Source organism: Bos indicus x Bos taurus, chromosome 11 (genome assembly GCF_003369695.1).
Source record: "Bos indicus x Bos taurus breed Angus x Brahman F1 hybrid chromosome 11, Bos_hybrid_MaternalHap_v2.0, whole genome shotgun sequence".
NCBI classification, from domain to species: domain Eukaryota; kingdom Metazoa; phylum Chordata; class Mammalia; order Artiodactyla; family Bovidae; genus Bos; species Bos indicus x Bos taurus.
In genome coordinates this window covers 86,711,026-86,731,237 of record NC_040086.1, presented here as the reverse complement: position 1 = coordinate 86,731,237, position 20,212 = coordinate 86,711,026, and the positions used below count along the sequence as shown (strand labels likewise).

Sequence of the window (20,212 nt, the reverse complement as noted above, 5' to 3'; positions counted from 1 at the left end):
GTCCTTGGGTTTGTTTATGTAAAGCGTTTGAATAGCTTCACATTTTCTTGGAGTGAGTTTTTGACTTTTGGTTTTAGTGGGTTTTCTGTGTGTGTCACTTAGTGTGTCCAGGGTTCCACGTGAAGGTTAACTGCAGGTTCCCTGGCTGCCTAAATATTGTACATCTTCCTGGGTGATCCATTGGGCTACATTTAAGTGGGTTGTCTTCTCATTGTGTCTTAACTTACTTTACTAATGACGAAATGATGAAACAGTGGACTCTTTTATTGCAAAATCATGAATTGGCTGTTTGCTTTTTCAAAAATTAGCTTATGATGATTTGCAACAGAAGATGTGATTTTACACACACACACACATACACACACACACACACACACACACATATATATATATTGTTTTTTTCTTTTCTTTTAAAAAAAATCTCTCCCAAGCAAACGGCCAGTCTTGGTTCTTCAGAATGAAGCACTTTATTCACAGCGGCGTTCCTATACTAGTGAGGATGAAGCCTGGAAGTCTTTCCTGGAAAACCCGCTCACTGCAGCAACCAAAGCGATGATGAGTATCAATGGCGATGAGGACAGTGCCGCCGCACTGGGCTTGCTCTATGACTACTACAAGGTGGGTTTGCGTGCTCTTCAGAACCCCGTAACTACTGTGCAAGGTGCACTTGATCCAGCAGGGTAAAAAACAGTAATTTGCTGGTAGACTGTAATGCAAGTTGCTTCTGTAGTGACTATAAATAGTTTAATGAGTGCTTTGACGTGCTGTGGTTCAAAGCTGAAAATCTACAATCACAGAATCAAAAGGTTGTTTCTAAAATGTATGCAGTAGCCAACTGTTCTGGCTCTATCTGAAAGGTGGAGCTACCACGAAAGAAGAAATTTACTGTGTCTTAATGAGGTTGATCATTTCTTCAGAGGTAGCTCTTAGCGCCATCAAGAGTGGACAGGGGTTCCCTTTGCCTGTGCACTAACCCTTTCTTCCTAGGTAGTCAGCGTGGTTTCCTTTCCCCTGAATGGTATTGAAGGGCATCTGATTGATTTGATTGTGAGATTTCATGGGACAAAAAAAAAAAACCCTCATATTTTCTAGTTTAAGGTTCAGGATGTGTTTTATTGTCTGTTCCTTGAGGTTTGGATTAGTTTTAATTCAGTGCAGTCTGTCCTCTGCCTGAAGCTTTACCTGGTGTTTGTGTCTGGATTGACACCCCTGGTCTGTGTCGACATCATTATCCCAGTGATACCAGGTACCACCTACTGATTACCTGTACTGTGCTAGACATGTTACCAGAATGCATGTTGTTTCTGATCCCTCCAGGAACCCTGCAAGTCCTGTGCCATTATCCCCATTCTGCGGGTGATAAAAAATAAGGTTCTCAGGTCACATGACTAGTATGTGCAGCCAGGACTTGGGTTGTGCCAGGCCCCCTCTTCCGTATGCCATTCTGCTTCCTGGGGGCGAGGCTTTGCTTGCTGTGTTCACTCTGGCATTCTTTTTAACCGATAACCCACATGCAGGGATGGCTATATATTACAGTTTATTTTCACCATCTTTTTGTCTTTAAAACGTCCACACGTATAGAAAACTTAAAATAACAAGATAGCTAACTCTCAGATTCACCAGTTTCCAGCTCTTTGTTACGTTCTCATACTGTATTCTTTTCGGAATACAAGAAATGCAGAGGGTAAAAAGCAAGGAAGATAGCTTGATTATCAAAACTGGGTGGGGAGGGGGAACCTAAACCAAAGCTCTATTTTCTGATGTAAGGCCGTGTATCCAGCTTGTGTTTGAAGGAATGAGGTAAGGTGTTTTTTTTCCCCCCTTAGATATGAATGGAAACTTGCATAGTAACCAAGGATGCTAGAAGAAACTTTGCCTGGGAAGTATAGCCACAAAGGGTTCCTTTGAAGTAGAACTTACATATCTGTTCTTCTTGTGGCTTGTTTTATTGACTCAGTATAGAAACTGTAAGTTCCTAAGTATTAATTATGAAGTTTGAAGTTAGATATTTTAAACTGAAACTTTCTAGAATGGGAGGAAACCAAGTCTAGTGCCAGAAAAACCTGTGTAGTAACACTAGTTGCAGTGATTGTATGTGCGTGTGTTTTAAATAAAGGGTCCTGAAAGTATTATACATCTTCAGTTCAGTTCAGTTCAGTTCAGTCAGTCACTCAGTTGTGTCTGACTCTTTGTGACCCCATGAATAGCAGCACACCAGGCCTCCCTGTCCATCACCGACTCCCGGAGTTCACTCAGACTCATGTCCATAGAGTCAGTGATGCCATCCAGGAGAAGATAAATCCTCATGTCTGCCCATCAAGAGTGGCAGTCTTAGTAGTACTATATGTCAGCCTTCTTGGAACACATGTGGGGTTATTTATTTTCCTTTTTTAAATCAACTGACTTGTTTCAATTGTTTGAATGTACCCCTCAGTCATTTTTCCATAATAACCTTGGTAAAGCTTAAAAAACACGTTGTTACTACCAGAAACAATAATTCATTCTGTCTTTAAGGGTAAAATAAGAATGGAGGAATAGAATTTCTACTTTCACGTGGTTTCAAATGTCTTATTGTTTTTGGAGTGTGTATTGCAGATAAGTTTCAGTTGGGTTGATGTCTACAGGACACCCACTAAAGTTGGCCTGCTCTCATCTGTGCAGAGAAGCAGGCTTGAAAAAGGAATAGACCCAACAGAGTCCGCTTTGTCCTTTGAGTGACAGACATTGTGAATCCCAGCGTCTCTGACGAAATGTATCATTTGGAGCCACCGTTTGGATCTTGGAGTGAACTGTTAATGGGGCTGATGCCTTTGATTTTGCATTTGATCTGAAGGGAAGGGTAGCAGAGAAGAGCAGGGAGAACCCTGAAAGAGCCTGGTTGTCTTTTCAGTAGCTTCTTCTCTGTCATGTTACATAGATAAATGGGTAAAACCCAACCAGAGGTATTTCTCTTAAGAGATGAAACCCACGCTCCATGACAAAGTAAATTTGTGATGTTCTGAGTTTCTTTGCCAACTGAATAGAAGCTGGTTTTTGCATATCAACCCAGTGACCAGATTGTAGACTCCTTGAGAGCAGACACTGTCTTATTCATTGTGTGTCCTGGAGCCGGGGCTCGGTAGGCAGTCCATAGTCACCTGAAGGGTTGCACTTACTGAAAAGCAGGGACTGTGTCTCTGCTTCGGGAGTGAGAACAAAACTGTGGTGTTGTGTGTTGATGCCTCAGGTTCCGCGTGAGAGAAGGTCATCAGCAGCAAAGGCAGATGTTGAGCACGCCGAGCCAGACCATAGCAAAAGGTAAGGTTTAAGACAGAGCGTGAGACAGTACACTGCCAAGTCCCGGTTTCTGTGAAAGTTAAAGCAAGAGCTTGTTTAGGTGAACAGGAACTAGAGGAAGACACAGGTAAGTTGGACTCTTTATGTCTGAACACAGATTTCATTACTGATCTGCCCCTTACTCTGATTCTGTTACTGAGAAGTCACCAGTTTCTGTAGAAGTTCCCTTTTCTTGAAAACAAAAACGACAACTTTCTCCTCATCCAAAGGGATTTTTTTTTTTTTTTTTTTACTAACAACATGACTGCACTGTTTGCTTATTTGTCTTTTAGGTTCTCTTAAGAACAGTGTGGCTTAAGGCAATGGCAGGGGTCCATTTAAAAAAGTCATCACCCATGACCTGAAATAACTATCCATGTGAAACTTAATAGAGTATGTTCAGCTGTATTCCAAATGCCTATTGAGGTTATTTTTGAAATATTTTAAGTTAAAACTTTCAGAAAATTAAGGCTTGACTTTATAGACCTGGGAAAGAAGCTAAATATATCTTTTAAATTGTCCTGAGCTCTATTAGTAATACAAGAATGAAACATTTTTGAAGAAAAAATGATCACTTGGAATCCCACTCTGCTGACAGTTTATTTGTTTACTGTTTGGGCAGGGAGGTGCATTTTATGTGGTTGTGGTTGTATTCACAGGTAGGACTTTCTTCTACTTAATATGTTCCATAAGTTTTTTCTACATTACTGTTTTAGTCTTCATAATTTGGAAAAGGGCTTATAGCTTTTATTTTTTTACTTTTTGTTACAGGCACTTTCAAACATAACAAAAGTAGAGAAGTAGCATAAGCCAATAGGTACTCAGCTTCAACTGTTTCAGCTTAATTCCTGCCGCTTGATCCTTGTTGCTGCTGTTGTTGTTCAGCCCCTAAGTCATGTCCGACTCTTATGACCCCACGGACTGCAACGCACCAGACTCCCCTGTCCTTCATTGTCTCCGGGAGTTTGCTCAAATTAATGTCCATTGAGTCAGTGACGCTATTTAACCATTTCATCCTCTTTCGCCCCCTTCTCCTCCTGCCCTCAATCTTTCCCAGCATCAGTGTCTTTTCCAGTGAGTTGGCACTTTCCACCAGGTGGTCAAAGTATTGGAGCTTCAGCTTCAGCATCAGTTCTTCCAATGAATATTTAGAGTTGATCTCCTTTAGGATTGACTGGTATCTGTTTGATCTACTCTTCCCTTTCTCCAACTTTCTAATTAGTTAATATTTAAATTTTATTTATTTTGCTGGAGTATTTTAAATCAAACCCTAGCTATCCTCAGTATCAGGGCTGTATCTGATTTTTGCTGTTACAAAGCCTTAATGAACAACTTTCTAGATAGCTTTTTCTTTTTTCTCCTTTTTCTCTAAAGAAATTTCTTTAAAATAGTCATGGAAGTGAATTTATGGTTTTAAGTTTGAATATTTTATTGATCTTGAAATCTGCCAAATTACCAAATTTTTTCCTTGTATCAGCCTGTATGATTTGAGGGAACTTTGAAAATTTATGAATTTTACCCTAAACTAAATATCATCTTATATTGCCCAGGATATTTGTTGAGCCAAAAGTAACTCTATGTTGATGTGTATGATGGTTCAATACAATCACGGGGTGAGGGATGGTGTTGGTGAAAGTGAAAGTGTTAGTTGCTCAGTCCATGTCCGACTCTTTGTGAACCCATGGACTGTAGCCCACCAGACTCCTCTGTCCGTGGAATTCTCCAGGCCAGAATGCTGGAGTGGGTAGCCATTCCTTTCTCCAGTGGATCTTCCCCACCCAGAGATTGAACCCAGGTCTCCCGCATTGCAGGCAGATTCTTTACAAGCGCTGAGCCATCCCGGAAGCCCCCCAGGAAAAGTGCCGGCGGTGGGCCCCCGTGTGCCAGGCATCACTGTGCCCTCTTCAGTGTACTCCTTTCATCCTCATCACAACCTTGTGAGGATAGGTGCCATCATTACCCTCATTTATAGATGAGCATGTGGTTACTAAGAGATCTCGAATCTACCTTATCTGACTCTGGCATCTATACTTTAACCACCAGCCTATACTGCTCCAGTTAATCACGTGTGTAGCTTCAGACTGCTAGTAAAATGTGCCAATTTTATGGGGGTTATTGGAAATAAAATATAGTAGAGGAAAGCTCCGGAGAAGGCAAAGGCACCCCACTCCAGTACTCTTGCCTGGAAAATCCCATGGACGGAGGAGCCTGGTAGGCTGCAGTCCATGGGGTCCCTAAGAGTCGGACACGACTGAGAGATTTCACTTTCACTTTTCACTTTCATGCATTGGAGGAGGAAATGGCAACCCACTCCAGTGTTCTTGCCTGGAGAATCCCAGGGACCAGGGAGCCTGGTAGGCTGCCCTCTATGGGGTCGCACAGAGTCGGACATGACTGAAGCGACTGAGCAGCAGCAGCAGCAGCAGCAGCAGCAGCAGAGGAAAGCTCTGAGTTCTCAGCATTCCAAATGAAGTTTTACTCAGTGCTTTGACTTGTAACTGTAGAGGGCTTTTTCCTTTCTCTTGTGATGAGTTATCATGCCATTGCCTATTCATTTGGTTTCTACCAAGTGTGTTATTATTATTATTGCCCAGGACCCAACAGCCCAGTGCCTTTCGGAAAGTTAAAATTGTCCCAGGAATTGTCTCAGCTCTGAGTTTGAAAACACGCTTCTCTCTCCTTAAAGAAATGTACCAAATGTGACGGAGCAGCCCCTCATCTCTGCTGGTGAGAACAGGGTGCAGGTGCTGAAGAACGTGCCGTTCAACATCGTCCTTCCCCACGGCAACCAGCTGGGCATCGACAAGAGAGGACACCCGACGGCCCCCGACACCACGGTCACCGTCTCCATCTCGGCGATGCCCACCCACGCCATCAAGACAGAGAGCCAGCCCCACGGCTTCACTGTGGGCATCCCCCCAGCAGTGTATCACCCCGAGCCCACGGAGCGCGTGGTGGTTTTCGACCGGAACCTGAATGCTGACCAGTTCGGCTCCGGCGCCCAACCTCCAAATGCGCAAAGGCGCACACCAGACTCTACCTTCTCGGAGACCTTCAAGGAAGGCGTTCAGGAGGTACAGGAAACGCAGGCATCTTTCTAAGACGCTGTGTGTTTGTTTAAGTATTGGGTTCCACCTCTTCCTTGTTATATAAGCTTGAAACTCAGCCTGAAGTGAGTGGATTGGGAACAAAAGAGGTTTCTCTCTCTCTCTCTTTTTTTTTTTTAAGAGAAAAGGTCCACGGGTATAATTTGTAAACTAAACCTATAAAACCAGAAATTATTATCAAGGGCACATGGCTAATCTTACCAGCAGCTGAGTTAACAATTATGATTTCAACCAAGCGCTTTGCTGGAGAGTAAGAAGGAAAGCCGCATACATATTCTTCCACAGACAACAGTCACAGCCTCACAGTCTGTTTTCAGCTTTGGTCCTCAACCAAAACAAGCTCCCCACAACCGGTCTTAGTATAAAAGGAGTTATCATATATTTGCCTGGTATTTCTTGGTTGGCAGTATTGTCCGGGAGCAGGTAGATCTCAATGACAAATGCACTGTGTGACATTTACCCATCACTTCCAATACTTCTGAGGGTTTCGGGGTGATGCACATGTCACTCAGGTCAAAGTGAGGGACTGAGGACGTTTGGAACTGTGTTTAATGACTCATGGGGTGGCGGAGAGTCCCTACCCGCTTACAGAGTGAATAGAACAGAAGCCTTTCCTGAGAAAGCACCTCACTCCAGCCAGCCACGGTGCCAACCTGATGCTGTTGTCTGAACTTGGTTCAGTGGCGGAGTTGACTCCTAAGGGTCATGAGATCTGGGGTACAGACCCCAGAGTTTGGGCAGAAGTAGGATGTGTGGGAAAGGTGGGAGAAGAGAGAAGGAAGCGCTTTGTGAGACCACCTACATAGATTATCTTAGTTTGATCAAGTGGTGTATAAAATGGACATTTTTTTCTTTCTAATTTTCTCTTTAAATTTTTTGTAGAGTTAAAATTTTTGTCTTAGACGAGTTCTAAAAGAGTGGTGGGTTGCCTTAAGCCACAGACTCTGATGCTGTACCTGACGTCGGTCTTCAGTGAGCCTGATCACCAGTTACATCCTTGTGGCTTATCACATTGGTATTTCAGGTTTTCTTCCCCTCGGATCTCAGTCTGCGGATGCCTGGCATGAATTCAGAGGACTATGTTTTTGACAGTGTTTCTGGGTAATAGTTGTCTTTCAATTTGACTTTTAACTTGCAACTTTTGCAACTTAACTCTTTTTATTAATTTGATCTTGAAAAATCAGAGGTGGCTTTTGGCGGCTTTCAACTCTACCTTCCTGCAGTTAGTGTGGTGACATCTTTGCTGGAGGACCTTTGCTTTGTTTTAGTGCATTCAGTTTTGATCTCTGAACTGTGTTTCTCGTTTCCGTGATTCTTGGTGTTGGTGCTTTTCCTTCCTTTGGTTTCTTTATGTGATGTAGTGGAGTGGAATCTCAGAGAAGACATGAAAGGATTAAATCAGATCTGAGGTCCGTTCTGTTTCCAAAAGTATATGATCCTGTGATAATTTAGGAATAGCATCAAGTGGATAAAGGCTTTTGTATTTTTATTAGTCTCACTAATTATAAGCCAACTGTTTACTGGACTGACAACCTCTTTTATGCATCACAGAATTACATCTCACTCTGCAAATATGAATATTTTCAACATTATATATAAACATCTTCAGGTTTTTTAGGAGTCTAGGAGTTCATTTTGTAATTTCATTTTATGCATTTTTATATGTGCTGTATTTTAAAATAAAAGTTTTATTTAAAAGTCATGGATTTTACGGGAATCTGTAAGGCACAACTGCATCAAGGTCCAGAAGTCACAAACTCCGGTCCCTTCAGGACCTGAGATGCAGGGGTCAGTAAGCTTTTTCTTTGAAGGATCAGTTAACAAATATTTCAGGCAATGTTGGCCATACGGCCTCTGTTGAAACTGCCCAGCTCTGCCCAGCTCTGGGCTGTCGCACAGAAGCAGTCATAATGCAGAATCAAAGGGCATGGCCACGTTCCAGTAAAACTTTATTTATAAAGATAGGGGTAATGTGCCAACCCCTGGCCTGACAAGGTTATTAAACAACTTTAGGGGGATGTATAGGTGGGGCTAGAAGATAATAGAAATGTAGAGGACCATGGAGTACCATCCGAGGACATTTAAATTATAGGTAAAACAACAAAAAAGTGCTACGCGGCCAAGTCCGTTTTCGTCAGAGGCCTGCCAGCCTCCTGTTCGCAGCCCTTGCTGGGTAAGCACTGGGCTGGCAGCGTGTCCTGCGAGATCTCCTTCCAGAGTGCTTGGCACTCATTCGTAGCTTTAGTATCCTTAGCCTCCAGACCTCTAGTTTGTTAACATGGCTTCGTAGGTTTTCTAGAGGCGGTCTGTAGTCCCACATCTGGGAGGCTCTCTGGGCCGCTTGAGGTGATTTGGGGAAGAGCAGCGAATGCTGGGGGTGACTTGACACTGTCCGTTGGGATGTTTCACCTGCGGTGTGCATGCGTCCACCCCGCAGTGTCTCACGTCTGAGCTCAAGCATAGGGGAAGCTTCCAGGGGGGTGGATTAGAGGTCTGTGACTTTTATTGTATTCTAGGAACAACTTTGAATACACCCTGGAAGCCTCCAAATCGCTCCGACAGAAGCCAGGAGACAGCACCATGACATACCTGAACAAAGGCCAGTTCTACCCCGTCACACTCAAGGAAGTGAGCGGCAGCGAGGCCGTCCACCATCCCATCGGCAAAGTCCGAGTGAGTCCTGCTCTAGGCCGGTTGGAGCTCTTTATTGCCAGGTCCGAGGTGGATCTCAATTAAGATCCCCGTGGTGGAGACTCCGTGCTCCCACTATGGGGAGATTGGGATCCATCCCTGCTCGGGGAACGGGGATCCTGCATGCTGCACGGGGTGGCCAAAAAATTAAATACATTTAAAAAATAATGAAATTGCATTTTCATTTCAAAATAATGAAATTTCTTTTCAAAAAGTTTCAATTTCAAAATAATGAAAATTGTTTAATTAAAAAAATATTTATTATTTTAAATGTTTTATTTTGTATTAGGGTATAGCCAAATAAAAATGTTGTGGTGAAAACAAAACAGTGTTGTAGAAGTTTCAGGTGAACAGTGCAGGGACTCAGCCATATGTATATGCATGTATCCATTCTTCCCAAAAACCCCGTCCCATCCAGGCTGACACATAACACTGAGCAGAATTCCAGTAGGTCTTCGTTGGTTTTCCATTTTAAATAGAGCAGTGTGTACATGACCTTCCCAAACTCCGCCACTATCTGTCCCCTCTTCCACCCTGGCACCCAGGAGTTCGTTTTCTAAGTCTATGAGTCTCTTTCTGTTTTGTAAGTTCATTTGTATCATAAAATTGCTATCTCAATTCACTGCAAAATCAAAAAACTAGGTTTTCTGAAAGATACTCAGCCCGTAGTGTCTGTATCTGATTAAGGTTCCTCTCTCCCAGAGTGTGATCATGGTGGTTTTTGCTGAGGACAAGAGCAGAGAAGACCAGCTGAGGCACTGGAAGTACTGGCACTCACGGCAGCACACGGCGAAACAAAGGTGTATTGACATAGGTAAGGAGCCCCGGAGCCGCTTCCATTCCCAGAGGCGCTCGCATCCAGATTTTTCTAAATCCAGTTATTTTTGGCAGTGATCAGCTTCCTGCCGAACACATTTGAATTTTTCTGCCAGCCACTGCTCCGTTCCAAACTCTGTCCTTGGCCTCCTGGAATCGGTGCTCTTAACGTTACTTCCTTCATGAGGACAGGTGCCCCATGCAGAGGCTTCCATGTGACACTGGGGCCCAGAGCTGCGGAGCCTGGCTCACGGAAGAGCGTCTTGCTTTCCAGCCTACAGATGTGTTTTGAGGGATGATGTCTTCTTTAAGTCATTCTGAATTTTTTGGAGATAATTGTAAGGTGGAGGAAAAGAATCAACAAGTAAAAGAAAATACTGCTGTTGTGCAGTAACACAACTAGTCTTCCTGTTGCATGCTGAACTGCATTGCAAGTCTCTTCTGTCTGTAAATACACCCAAAGGTTCATCATCACTCGCATGCAGCAGCAGACCCATGCACGCCGTATTTTGTCAAGTAGCTTAGTGAAAACCCTGTTCTTGACGTGAGTGTGACCTTCATGTGAAAGCACTGTCTAGGTCACAGAACAGCTCTTAATCTTTGAGTTACTTCTTTTCTTTGCCTTTGGTAGTATTCATGTTCTCTTTCAGAAGTATAAAAAGAATCGAGTTCCAGTCTTGATTCTCTGGACTAGTTCTGTGGCCTTGGGACAGATATTTAAACTTTTTAGACCTAAATGTCCTAATTTTGACATAACAGGATAAAATTAAATACATCTAAGTTTACCTCTGTGAAAAAGATTCTGTTATTCTTTTTCTACCTTCTTTGAACTTCTTTCAACCCCAAAAATATTAATTTAAATTATCCAGCAATGATTATATGAAAAGCTGAACCTTACAGTGAACTCTATAATCTCACGTTGGAAACTGGAAATCATGACTTCTGTCTCTCATCCCTCACCCAGCTGACTACAAAGAAAGCTTCAACACCATCAGCAACATTGAGGAGATCGCTTATAATGCCATTTCTTTCACTTGGGACATTAACGATGAAGCAAAGGTAGGTGACCAGCTCTTGGAGGAGCGGGAGGGGCTTAGTGATTTGACAGCTGTTTGTTTTTTTTTTGGCGCAGTTTTTGTTGTTTTCACTCCTTCACTACGGAGGAGGGAGAACAGGCAGGGCTAGGAAGGCAGGTCACAGCCGTGGTCCTGAGGGGCGCGGAGCAGGACAGCCCCCCTCCTTGGCCTGTCCCTGCGTCCTGTTCCTTAGCCAGCTGGGTCTCACTTTCTCCCTTTTCATTCGTGCACATTTTCTGGAAGCACAGCATCTTCCCAGATGTCCCTCTCCCCTTTTCTGTTCTTTCTTCCTCCCCAAAATACAGTCTTGGTGGACACTCTGTGTCCCGGGTAGCAGGGCCCTGATGGGGCCGGCAGCCACCATCCAGCCTCAGTTTGGACTCCTCAGTCTGGGCATTGCTTTCTCCTTTGTGAAGTGGAGTTAATCCATTTCTGCTCCCTCCTCCAGGCATGTTCTAAGGGTTGTCGGAACAGGACCATGAAGCTGGGGGACCTACAGGTTGTCATCAGAAGGTTCCGTCTCATGTTGATGCCTTGCGAAGGCAACTGTTACTTACGGTTCTTCTTTCTTGGGCTTTGACAAGTGAAGAACTGCCTCCAATTCAGATGGTCATTTGGAAGTTTTAGTACCTTTTAAGAAAAACTAAGTATATTTTAAAGTCATTCCTGCCCTTCCCACAGCCTTCTTTTCTTTTAGTATAAAATACTAGTACTCATTGGAAAAGACCCTGACATTGGGAAAGATTGAAGGCAGGAGGAGAAGGGGACGACAGAGGATGAGATGGTTGGATGGCATCACAAACTCGATGGACGTGAGTTTGAGCAAGCTTTGGGAGATGGTGATGGACAGGGAAGCCTAATGTGCTGCAGTCCATGGGGTTGCAAAGTGTTGGATGCAACTGAGCAACTGAACTGAACAGCGTTCCACTATTTCTCTTCGTTGCATTAAAGTTTGGGAGCTCAGGTAACACAGTAGAAACATATGAATATGGGGCAGTTGTTAAAGTAAGATTGATCTTAATATTTGTGGCAGTAGTAGGAATACTTTTCTCTATCAAGGTCCATGTTTGAAGTTATCCTCACCTTCCTGTCCTTTCTCAACTTCTCTTTTATTTATTCAACAAGAATTTTAGCAGTTGCAGAGTAAGACACTATATTAAGTGCTAAATATCGTAGAGTTTAATTTTTCCTGCCTGATTGCTTGTAAAAAATTCTCTGACTGGATTCTTGAGAACAGTTTTAAGTTTGTACTATAATTGCTTTCCTTTCTTATTGTCTAAAGCAAAAGTGCATCTTTAAGAGTGCAAGGTATAGTCAGTGGGGTCCCCCAGTCTGTTAGGAAGCTTAAGTTCTTGTAGTTGCCCCAAGGTTTTCCTGCTGACCATCTCCAGCCTATGCAAAAGTCTGCAGGCTGCTTATCCCAGAGTTTGGAACAAACACCGCAGAGAAGCTAGTAGAAGGAAAAGTGAACTTTCCACTTTGTATAGTTGTTGTTGCAGTTATTCTGAAATGAAATGCCTTAAATAGGGCTCGCTGTGCAAGCAGCCTGTAAGAAGAGTGGGCCCTGTGTCCCTGCCCACCTGCCCCTGGGCGCTTCTGTCCTTGAACCAGGCAAGTCTGTCCTGATCACCATGAGGGGCTGTGGGGAAATTGTGGAGGAGCTGATCAAGCACCCCTAAGTCCTGAACTCACTTTTCTGACTTATCTGTGATCTCGGGTTGGTCCCTTGATTCACCGGCTCAGTTTCCCCCCTGTTCCCCGTGGAGAATGAAAACCTCACGGTGGCCAGCTCTGTTGGGGTGTCATCAGGACTCAACAGGCGCTTGTCGGGTGCGTGGAGACCGTGATGGAAAGGCCTTGCGTGTGGGCAGGGCGGCTTGTTTGTTCCATGTGTCACTCTTCAGGGTGGGAGTAATGAAAGCCCAGCTGACGGGCGGGGATCATGGCTGGTTTCATTCTGAAGGCCTTCAGCATGTTTGCATTAAAGAGAAATAGTGTCGGAGGCGTGTCCCTAAGTAGTCTTAATAGCGTTGTTAATTGATGTAGGTAAATTCAGTTTCATTTCCCCTTCCAGACCCCCACGCGGACTTGATTTTTTTTCAGCCTTTGCCAGCTCCTGGATGGTGCTGGTGTCGTTTCTTAATGAGGCTGCTGCCTTTTGAAGCGGTATCGGGCATCAGTTTCAAGCGTTTGTTGGAATGGAGTCCGTAGATGTTTTGCTTCCCCTGGCCAAGTTGATGTTTTCTGTCTTTACACTTACAGTAATGGATGCCCCAGGGTAACTAGTGTGAACAGATGGACACGCAGAATGCTGTACAGGTGGCTTTTTTTGAATTTCAGTTTCTGAAATCATCCCACTTTCTTGTCTGATTTAGGATGCGTTTGTTGATTCTTAATTCCAGTTCATTCTCCGCCACAAACATAGGGTTTCTTAGAGACATGTGGCATTCCTTTCTTCCCCCACTTAAAAAAAATAAAAGATACCTAACATATATCCTTTTTGCCACACCAGGAGAAGTAAGACCAGAGTTCTAGCCCAGGGTCAACACGAGCGTCTTCTCTGTAGATTGCACTGCTCTTCAGGGGTGATTGTTTTTCGGACTCATCCGGTTTAATCTTGAGCACCTTGACTTAGGTTCTAGTTTGGGGAAAGCCCTGTCTAAGTTAGACTCATCTTCTCCAGTTCCTGTCTATACTCCATTTACCAGCATAAGCATGTACTTGCTATTACCATGGAAATGCAAAGAAATTATGAAACTTACATTTAAAAAAAAGTTTATTAGACTTCAAAGCATCAGGGGAAAAGGAAGTTGCTTGGAAAAGCAGAAATGTCTTAGAAACAAGCCCCCGTGGCAGCCCTGGGCTCTCCCATGTCTAGACCCAGTTCGTTCATTTTTCTGTACTCCACACAAAATTAGGTCTGTTTGGGTAGCCATGCATCTTCTCAAGAGTCAGGAGTACCCAGACAAATTAAAGTTCGTCTGGCATTCACACTTCATTGGGAAATGACTTCATCAGATTTCTTCCTTCCTGATTTATGACTGAGATCATATGCTTGAGGTGATTCTGGTAGGGAGAAGCGGTTCCCTGCAAAACATTAAAACAGGGTGCTCTGGTGGAGTTTAGAATTTGTCAGGTAGGAGGACTCTGGTCCCTGGAGGATTAGGAGATTGTTGCAGGGGTCAGGGGGAGATGTAAAGGAAGGTGGGAGGAAGATAAACACAGACTTGGGCTCTGTAAAGATTTCACCCAAAGCCAGCTGTGCCCCTTGCCCCCAGTTGCAAGAATTCGTAACTTTATCCTCCAAATATCCAGCTACCTGCTGTGCCCATGGCCCAGTGCTCTGTCCTGGCTGAAAACACTGGTGTTGTAGTTCAGGTGTATTGTGGGTTAAATGGGCTTTTGTGGCCTGAGATCCTAAATATAGCATCATGTTTCTAAGGAAATGAAACTTCACCAATGAACTTTGGAGACACAGATAACTTATTGGCTGGGGTTGTCTGTTCTGCACCAGTTTCCGTGTTTCCAGTCAAGTGAGTCGTTCTGGATAGCCTTCACGTCCTGGAACAAGGTTTAATTTTTTGCTTGGACTATAGATCTAAGAGTTTACAAGAGCATTGAGATTTGGATAGTGATATGAAGTAAGGGCCTCTCAAAGCCTGAAGATCTAAAATAAATAGAGGAAAAAAGAAGTTAGGGGGAGAGAATTAACTTGTCTGAACGTCAGTTTTAGGCCCGGCACCATGCTGAGGGGCTTTCCCTGTGTTGGCACCTAGCGGGCAGTACCACCTGCCCAGTACTCAGGAAAAGGCGCTCAGTCCTCCAGGTGGGAAGACGTTTGCTGCTTGTCATCCAGGTGAGATCACCCAAGGAGGCAGGCATCTCCACCTTGAAATGGACAGAAAGTGATCCTGCCAGGGGGAGACATCTAGAAGTGTCAGCCCTAATTACTAATAGCAAGGCATTGTGGGTTCACTAATGCAGATTGCCTTGGCAAGTAGAGCACTTTTGCTACAAGGGAACAGTTTATACTGATTGTTGGATGAGTGGTGTCTGCCTCCAGAGGAGTGGAAATTATAAACCGAAAATCCTCCTGGAAACCAAAATCCTTATGGAATCAAGACACTGGACAGCCAGTTCTGAGGGAGCCTGGCATCCAGCAGAGCCCCGCTCGCAGGAAGGGGTTGTGCTAGTGGGACAGGACATACTTGGTTATAGTTAACTGGACAGTGTAGGAGGTGGGAAGGAAAGCAGGGGCCGCTGCAAACAGAGCTCAGGGTCGCTTTGATCGTCTGTACATGCTCTGAGCTCCTGAGTATGGAGCATACCTTTTAAAGATGTGATGAAACTCCAGGGAGGTGGAATATGTCACATGTTTTTTTCTAGAGGTGACTTCTAAATCCTTACTGCCAGGTGGGTTGGGTGCTGCTGCCAATCACACAATTTCGTCTTCTAAACACTAACAGTGAAGTTTGCCGTCAGACATGCGCTCAGCTCCTAATGGAGTGAGCACCGTCAGAGGAGGAGTAGGTGTGGAGTCTGGATTCTGCCTTCGTGGCTTAAAACCACCTGAAGACTCGGAAGAGTCCATCCTGTGGGCCGTGCTTCCTGATGTCTTCATCGGACCCGCAGGAGGAGGCACTTGGGGTCAGGTGGGAGGAAGGCTCTTGCGGTGGATGGAGCTGCGCCTTCCTCTCCTCGTGGCAGGATCTCATCTCTGGGAGGGGGTGGTCAGAGCCCGTTTCAACACGCCATTTGTCTCTTCCTGGTTCAGTTCCCTTGCCTGGTTCACCTTCAGGGCAGGGCCAGGGCCCGCAGAGAAGAGACAGGACCAGATCAGAGCATCCTCTCCCTCGTGGGAGAGAGAGCGCTGTGTGCTTTGAATTCTAACGTGCCAGCTCTCAGGAGAAACGCCAAGGCCTTCTGCCGGGTTGTCCTTCTGAGCCAAATGTGTTCTGTGTCACCGAGAGGCTCATGTTACAAAGTAAAGAGGATTGGAGTAGAACACAGAGCCCACCAGGAGCACTGAGAGCCTGGGTTGGGCTGGAGCATGGCGGTCTTTCCCTTTGTTCCCTGTCTCAGCAGAGGGCTACATCATTCCTGCCGCAGGATGACAGAGGGGTGGACCCGTGCTGGTGACTTGAACTTAAGGCTTTCTGTGTGTGCTTGTGAGATGCAGGTTTATGAGTATAATAACAGTTTGTTGTTTCATCTAAGCATAATATTTGGAATTCATCATGAGAATAGTCTTTAGTTTGTTTGGACTGAGCCTACTGCTTGCATTTAGAGGGATTCCATCCTGGTGAAGCACCCAGCAAGCACTCCAGTAAAAGAAGGTGTTGCCACCCTGGTTGCATTAAGCATGGGGCAGGTTTGGTTTGTTTCTCAACTTTAAATTTCCAGTGTGAATGGGAGGGAGGCGGGAGAGGTGAGTCAGACATCTTACTTGCGATTGCAATTAAGTGTAGGCGTGAAATTTCAAACAAAAGTGTATCTTCCCTGGCCTAAATACTGGAGGAAGCCAGGAAGCATTGTTACTTTTAAAATGAACGTACGAGACTTTCAGAGTCCAGCCAAACGCGGGCTGGACTCTCCAAGCGTCCTGTCCTTAGACCCTAGAGAACTCAAGGGAACCCGGGAGCTTCTGAGCTGACCCTCTTTCTACTCCATGCAGTTGGAAAGTATGTGTTTATTAAAGTGAAAGGTAAAAAATGTTGGTGCCAGAAAGTCACTCTCCTCTACAGGGAATGAATAGTCTTTGAGCTGTGGTTTGATCAGAACTGAAAGTGATGAGAAATTTTTCTGGAATGGAAATGTGTGGGGTATGCCTTTCATTAGCTGATACGGGATGAATTCTTGACTTTGCAGTTGGAAAGCTGACCCTGAAGAGACCGCCCTGGGTCTGACTACGAGGGAGGTTTCTGTTTTTAGAGCGAGGGTTGTTGTGCTTGGGCTGGAAACATTTCACGTGTTACCCTAGTGTCTGGGCAGGAGGTCGGCCCCGTGGTGAGACTGAATGCGCCAATTCCCGGTGGGCCTCCCGAACCTGCAGGTCGCAAAAGCGCACGTTCATCGCTGCACACGCCTGCGGGCGAGGCCAGGCCGTGATGGTTTTGGTTGGACGAGGGAGACACTTGGCAGCTGAAGAAAGCCTCGGTTTGGTAGTGAAGCCTGCATCTTGTGAAACGGGTTTGAGGCACTATGTCAGCCACTATGAAAAGTGCTGTCACTTGAACTTGTTTTTCAGTCTCTCTGGAGCAGGGCGGGTCAGAGTTTCCCCCTCCCTCCGCCCTGCCGCGGTCTAGTGAGCTCGTCTCTCAAGCTTTATTCTCTGACGCTTTGTCACCTTAACCCGCCTGCTCCTGGGTCCTTCCTGGAAATTCCATCTTGAGTGGTTTTCTGAGTCTGTCATTTCAGCCAGAGAGGGTTGACTCTGCCCGGACGTTATTAGTCATAACTGAATTTACCTGGAATAGAGATCTGGGGACAGTGTAGGACTTGGGAGTTAAGATTTTCTTTCTTTTTTTTTTTTTTTTTTTAACAAGGCAGGTCTTCTTCATGTGAGACTCCAAATCTGGTAGTAAAAATAAGTGGACTCTATATTAATTACCCAGTTAGGCACTTTTTCTTTCGCTTTTTTTAAAAAAAAGTTCCAGTGTCTAATTTGAAATTTTGACTGGAAGTCAGTTTGCTGGCCAAGCCTGCCCTTGTGACCATCTGCTCCCGGTCCTATACTCTGTACTAGAGATGCTGGTGTGTCCGTGTTTACCTTGCTTCACACCTGCATCCAGATCTTCGCATTTCAAACAACCATTCTGTTTATTTGGGACAACAGGAGCCAAGCCTCTGTATCTGCCAAGTGTCCTTAGGTTCACCAGGCCCTGCTTGTAGGACGTGACAGAGGGAAGACGGTGCCTCCAGGAAGTTTTTCTCTCTCCTTCTCTTTCTTTGTCTTTGGGACTTCTCCCGGCTCTCTGCAATCTATTGCAGAGACCAAAGCTGACGTGTGGGCGGCGTGGGAAGGCAGCGCTGTGGCCGCAGTTGGGGCGATGACTAGACCCTTATGTTGTCTTTGGGGAGACGCCCCACGTCGCTGGCAGAAGATTGCAAGTCAGTGCTTTGCTCTCTCCACACCCCTCCCCTTGCCACCCAGCCTTCCTGTTCTTTCTGTCCTCTCCTGATGGCCCTCTGATCGTCTAAGAAGGAACACACTCACACACTGGTCGCATGTTTGAAGGCTCTTGTTTCATGCCGATGTTAATTCTGTAGTGGGACTTTTTACTCCCCGCATGTCATCAGAAGAGTGGGGAGGTGTGACTTTCCTGGGATTAGCCGATGAATCAGTGGTGGAGCTGGACTCTGCGTCTCCGCCTCTGACTCAGCCTCTGATACCTTCTGGGGTGTAATTAATTAATTAGGCCTGTGCATCGGGAGTAAGCAGGGGAGCAGCTAGGCTCCTGCAGAACTAAGATAATCAGAGTTTGTTTGGTTTGGGTCTCCCCCCCCACAGTTGTGGGAGAGGGAATGTTGAAGATTAAGTGTCTGCTGTAGAATACTCAATAGATGTTCCTGTCTGATTAGACTTGGACCTTGATTCCTTCCTTTAAACTGTTTCTTACTCCATTGGTTTCGGCTGGCGTAACTTCCCTATACGCATATTGGAAAAATGGGGAATTTGTTATCTTGAAGTAGTGGTATTAGATTTGGGGTAAGAATAAACCTGTACTGTTGATCTCACATTGTAATTTAATTTGTCAGGAGGTTTCTAACTAAGAAAAGCGACTTAGAAATATTTTCAAGTGATTTTTTTTTTGGACTGATATGGAAAGGAGTTAAATGAAAGCTTGTTCTAGGATTCCTACTTTCAACTTAACAGACCAGTTACATCCCAGGAATGAGATTATGAATATGATCTCTTTGACTAAGTTGAATTTAATACTAGAATGAGTTGAATTTAATACTAGAATGAGTTAAAGCAGTAATGACTCCCAGAGGCAGCTGGGACAATACCCACGAGGGCTGCCACTGCCTAACGGGGCCGAGGCACAACTAAGTCTCTGAGTACAGGAAATCACCTAGAAATTGGGCGTAGAAGCCCTGTTTGATTTGGAATATAGGAACCCTTGATTTCATGCCTCCTGATCAAAGAAGAACCTTCTGCTTGCAGCCCCTTGAGGGTCACTCTTTCCCCTGTTTCCTGCTGCAACACACAGTTTTTCCATCGGGAACTTCTTCGGGCTTTCTGTGTTCATTGTATCACTGTGATTTCAAGAGCACAGATGTGTGCAGAAGGCATGGGTCCTGGCTCTGGCTTTGTCATCTGTGTCCCGTGTGCCTGACTCTTCAGAGCCTGAGCCACAACTGGACTCTGTGTCTCTCTTGCGTTAAGGTGCTGAGTAGCCAGCTTCTGAGCCAGCTGATGCTCACGTTCAAGGTAGACGTTTCTGGGGAGCGCAACAAGGAGAAGTGCATTCTTGGGATATAAAACATTTTATGGTTATCAGCTTTCTGAAGCATCTTCCATAGTTAAATCAGCCCATTTTTCTTTTTTTCTTTTCCTTCTTCTATTAGATCGCTTTTCTTTTCTTGTGTTTATTTACCAGGCAGTTAGAACTCCATCGAACTGTCTGAATGTGCACTTAATTCACAGTGACCCACATGGAATTCTGATCAGGCATGCTCTCAGCCGTGCAGGCTGATGCTTTTCCAAAATTCTTGTCGTGTACAGTCTTATTTCAAAGATGAAAGCACTATTCTCCCTTGACAAATTGTTTCTGTCATTATCGATCCCTTTAACTCATTCCTAATAGCCTTCCAGGAAATTCTATGCAAGGCAGTTAATCTGTTGCTACTGTGTGGACGGTATGTTCCATTCATTCAGCACATTATTCATTGTGCTTTTCTCTCTAGGATCACTCTGAGGGAGTGAAAAGCAGTACAAGCAGAAAGCCTGTCCTCAAAAGAGGGGACACTTTCTATGTGATGTACAGGTCATAAGTGAGGTTTAAAGAGTGCTCCCAGGGTTTCCAGGTTAAGGGGGTCCCTTCAGCTAAGGGAGGCGAAGGCTTTATAGAAGAGACGGCACCGGCTCTGTGCTTTGAGAGATGGCGGCTGCGGAGTGTTTTTGCAAAGGCCGTCTGATGGGACCTTTCTTCTCCCTTATTCCTGCCCCCAGAGTAGCTCCTGTGAATTTCAGAGGCACCTGCA

At 44.9% G+C, this 20,212-nt stretch overlaps 1 protein-coding gene across 2 annotated transcripts in view; it reads left to right on the top strand.

Annotated features, from left to right (window-relative positions):
• The window catches only part of GRHL1 (grainyhead like transcription factor 1), a 50,969-nt gene that overhangs the window by 2,861 nt on the left and 27,896 nt on the right, over positions 1-20,212 (top strand). For both annotated transcript variants that reach the window (XM_027556101.1, XM_027556100.1), the window contains exons 2-8: positions 432-618; positions 3,227-3,297; positions 6,002-6,389; positions 7,447-7,523; positions 8,939-9,095; positions 9,816-9,927; positions 10,894-10,988. In XM_027556101.1, the coding sequence (XP_027411902.1) occupies positions 432-618; positions 3,227-3,297; positions 6,002-6,389; positions 7,447-7,523; positions 8,939-9,095; positions 9,816-9,927; positions 10,894-10,988 (1,087 nt within the window). The remainder of the gene's footprint in view (positions 1-431; positions 619-3,226; positions 3,298-6,001; positions 6,390-7,446; positions 7,524-8,938; positions 9,096-9,815; positions 9,928-10,893; positions 10,989-20,212) is intronic.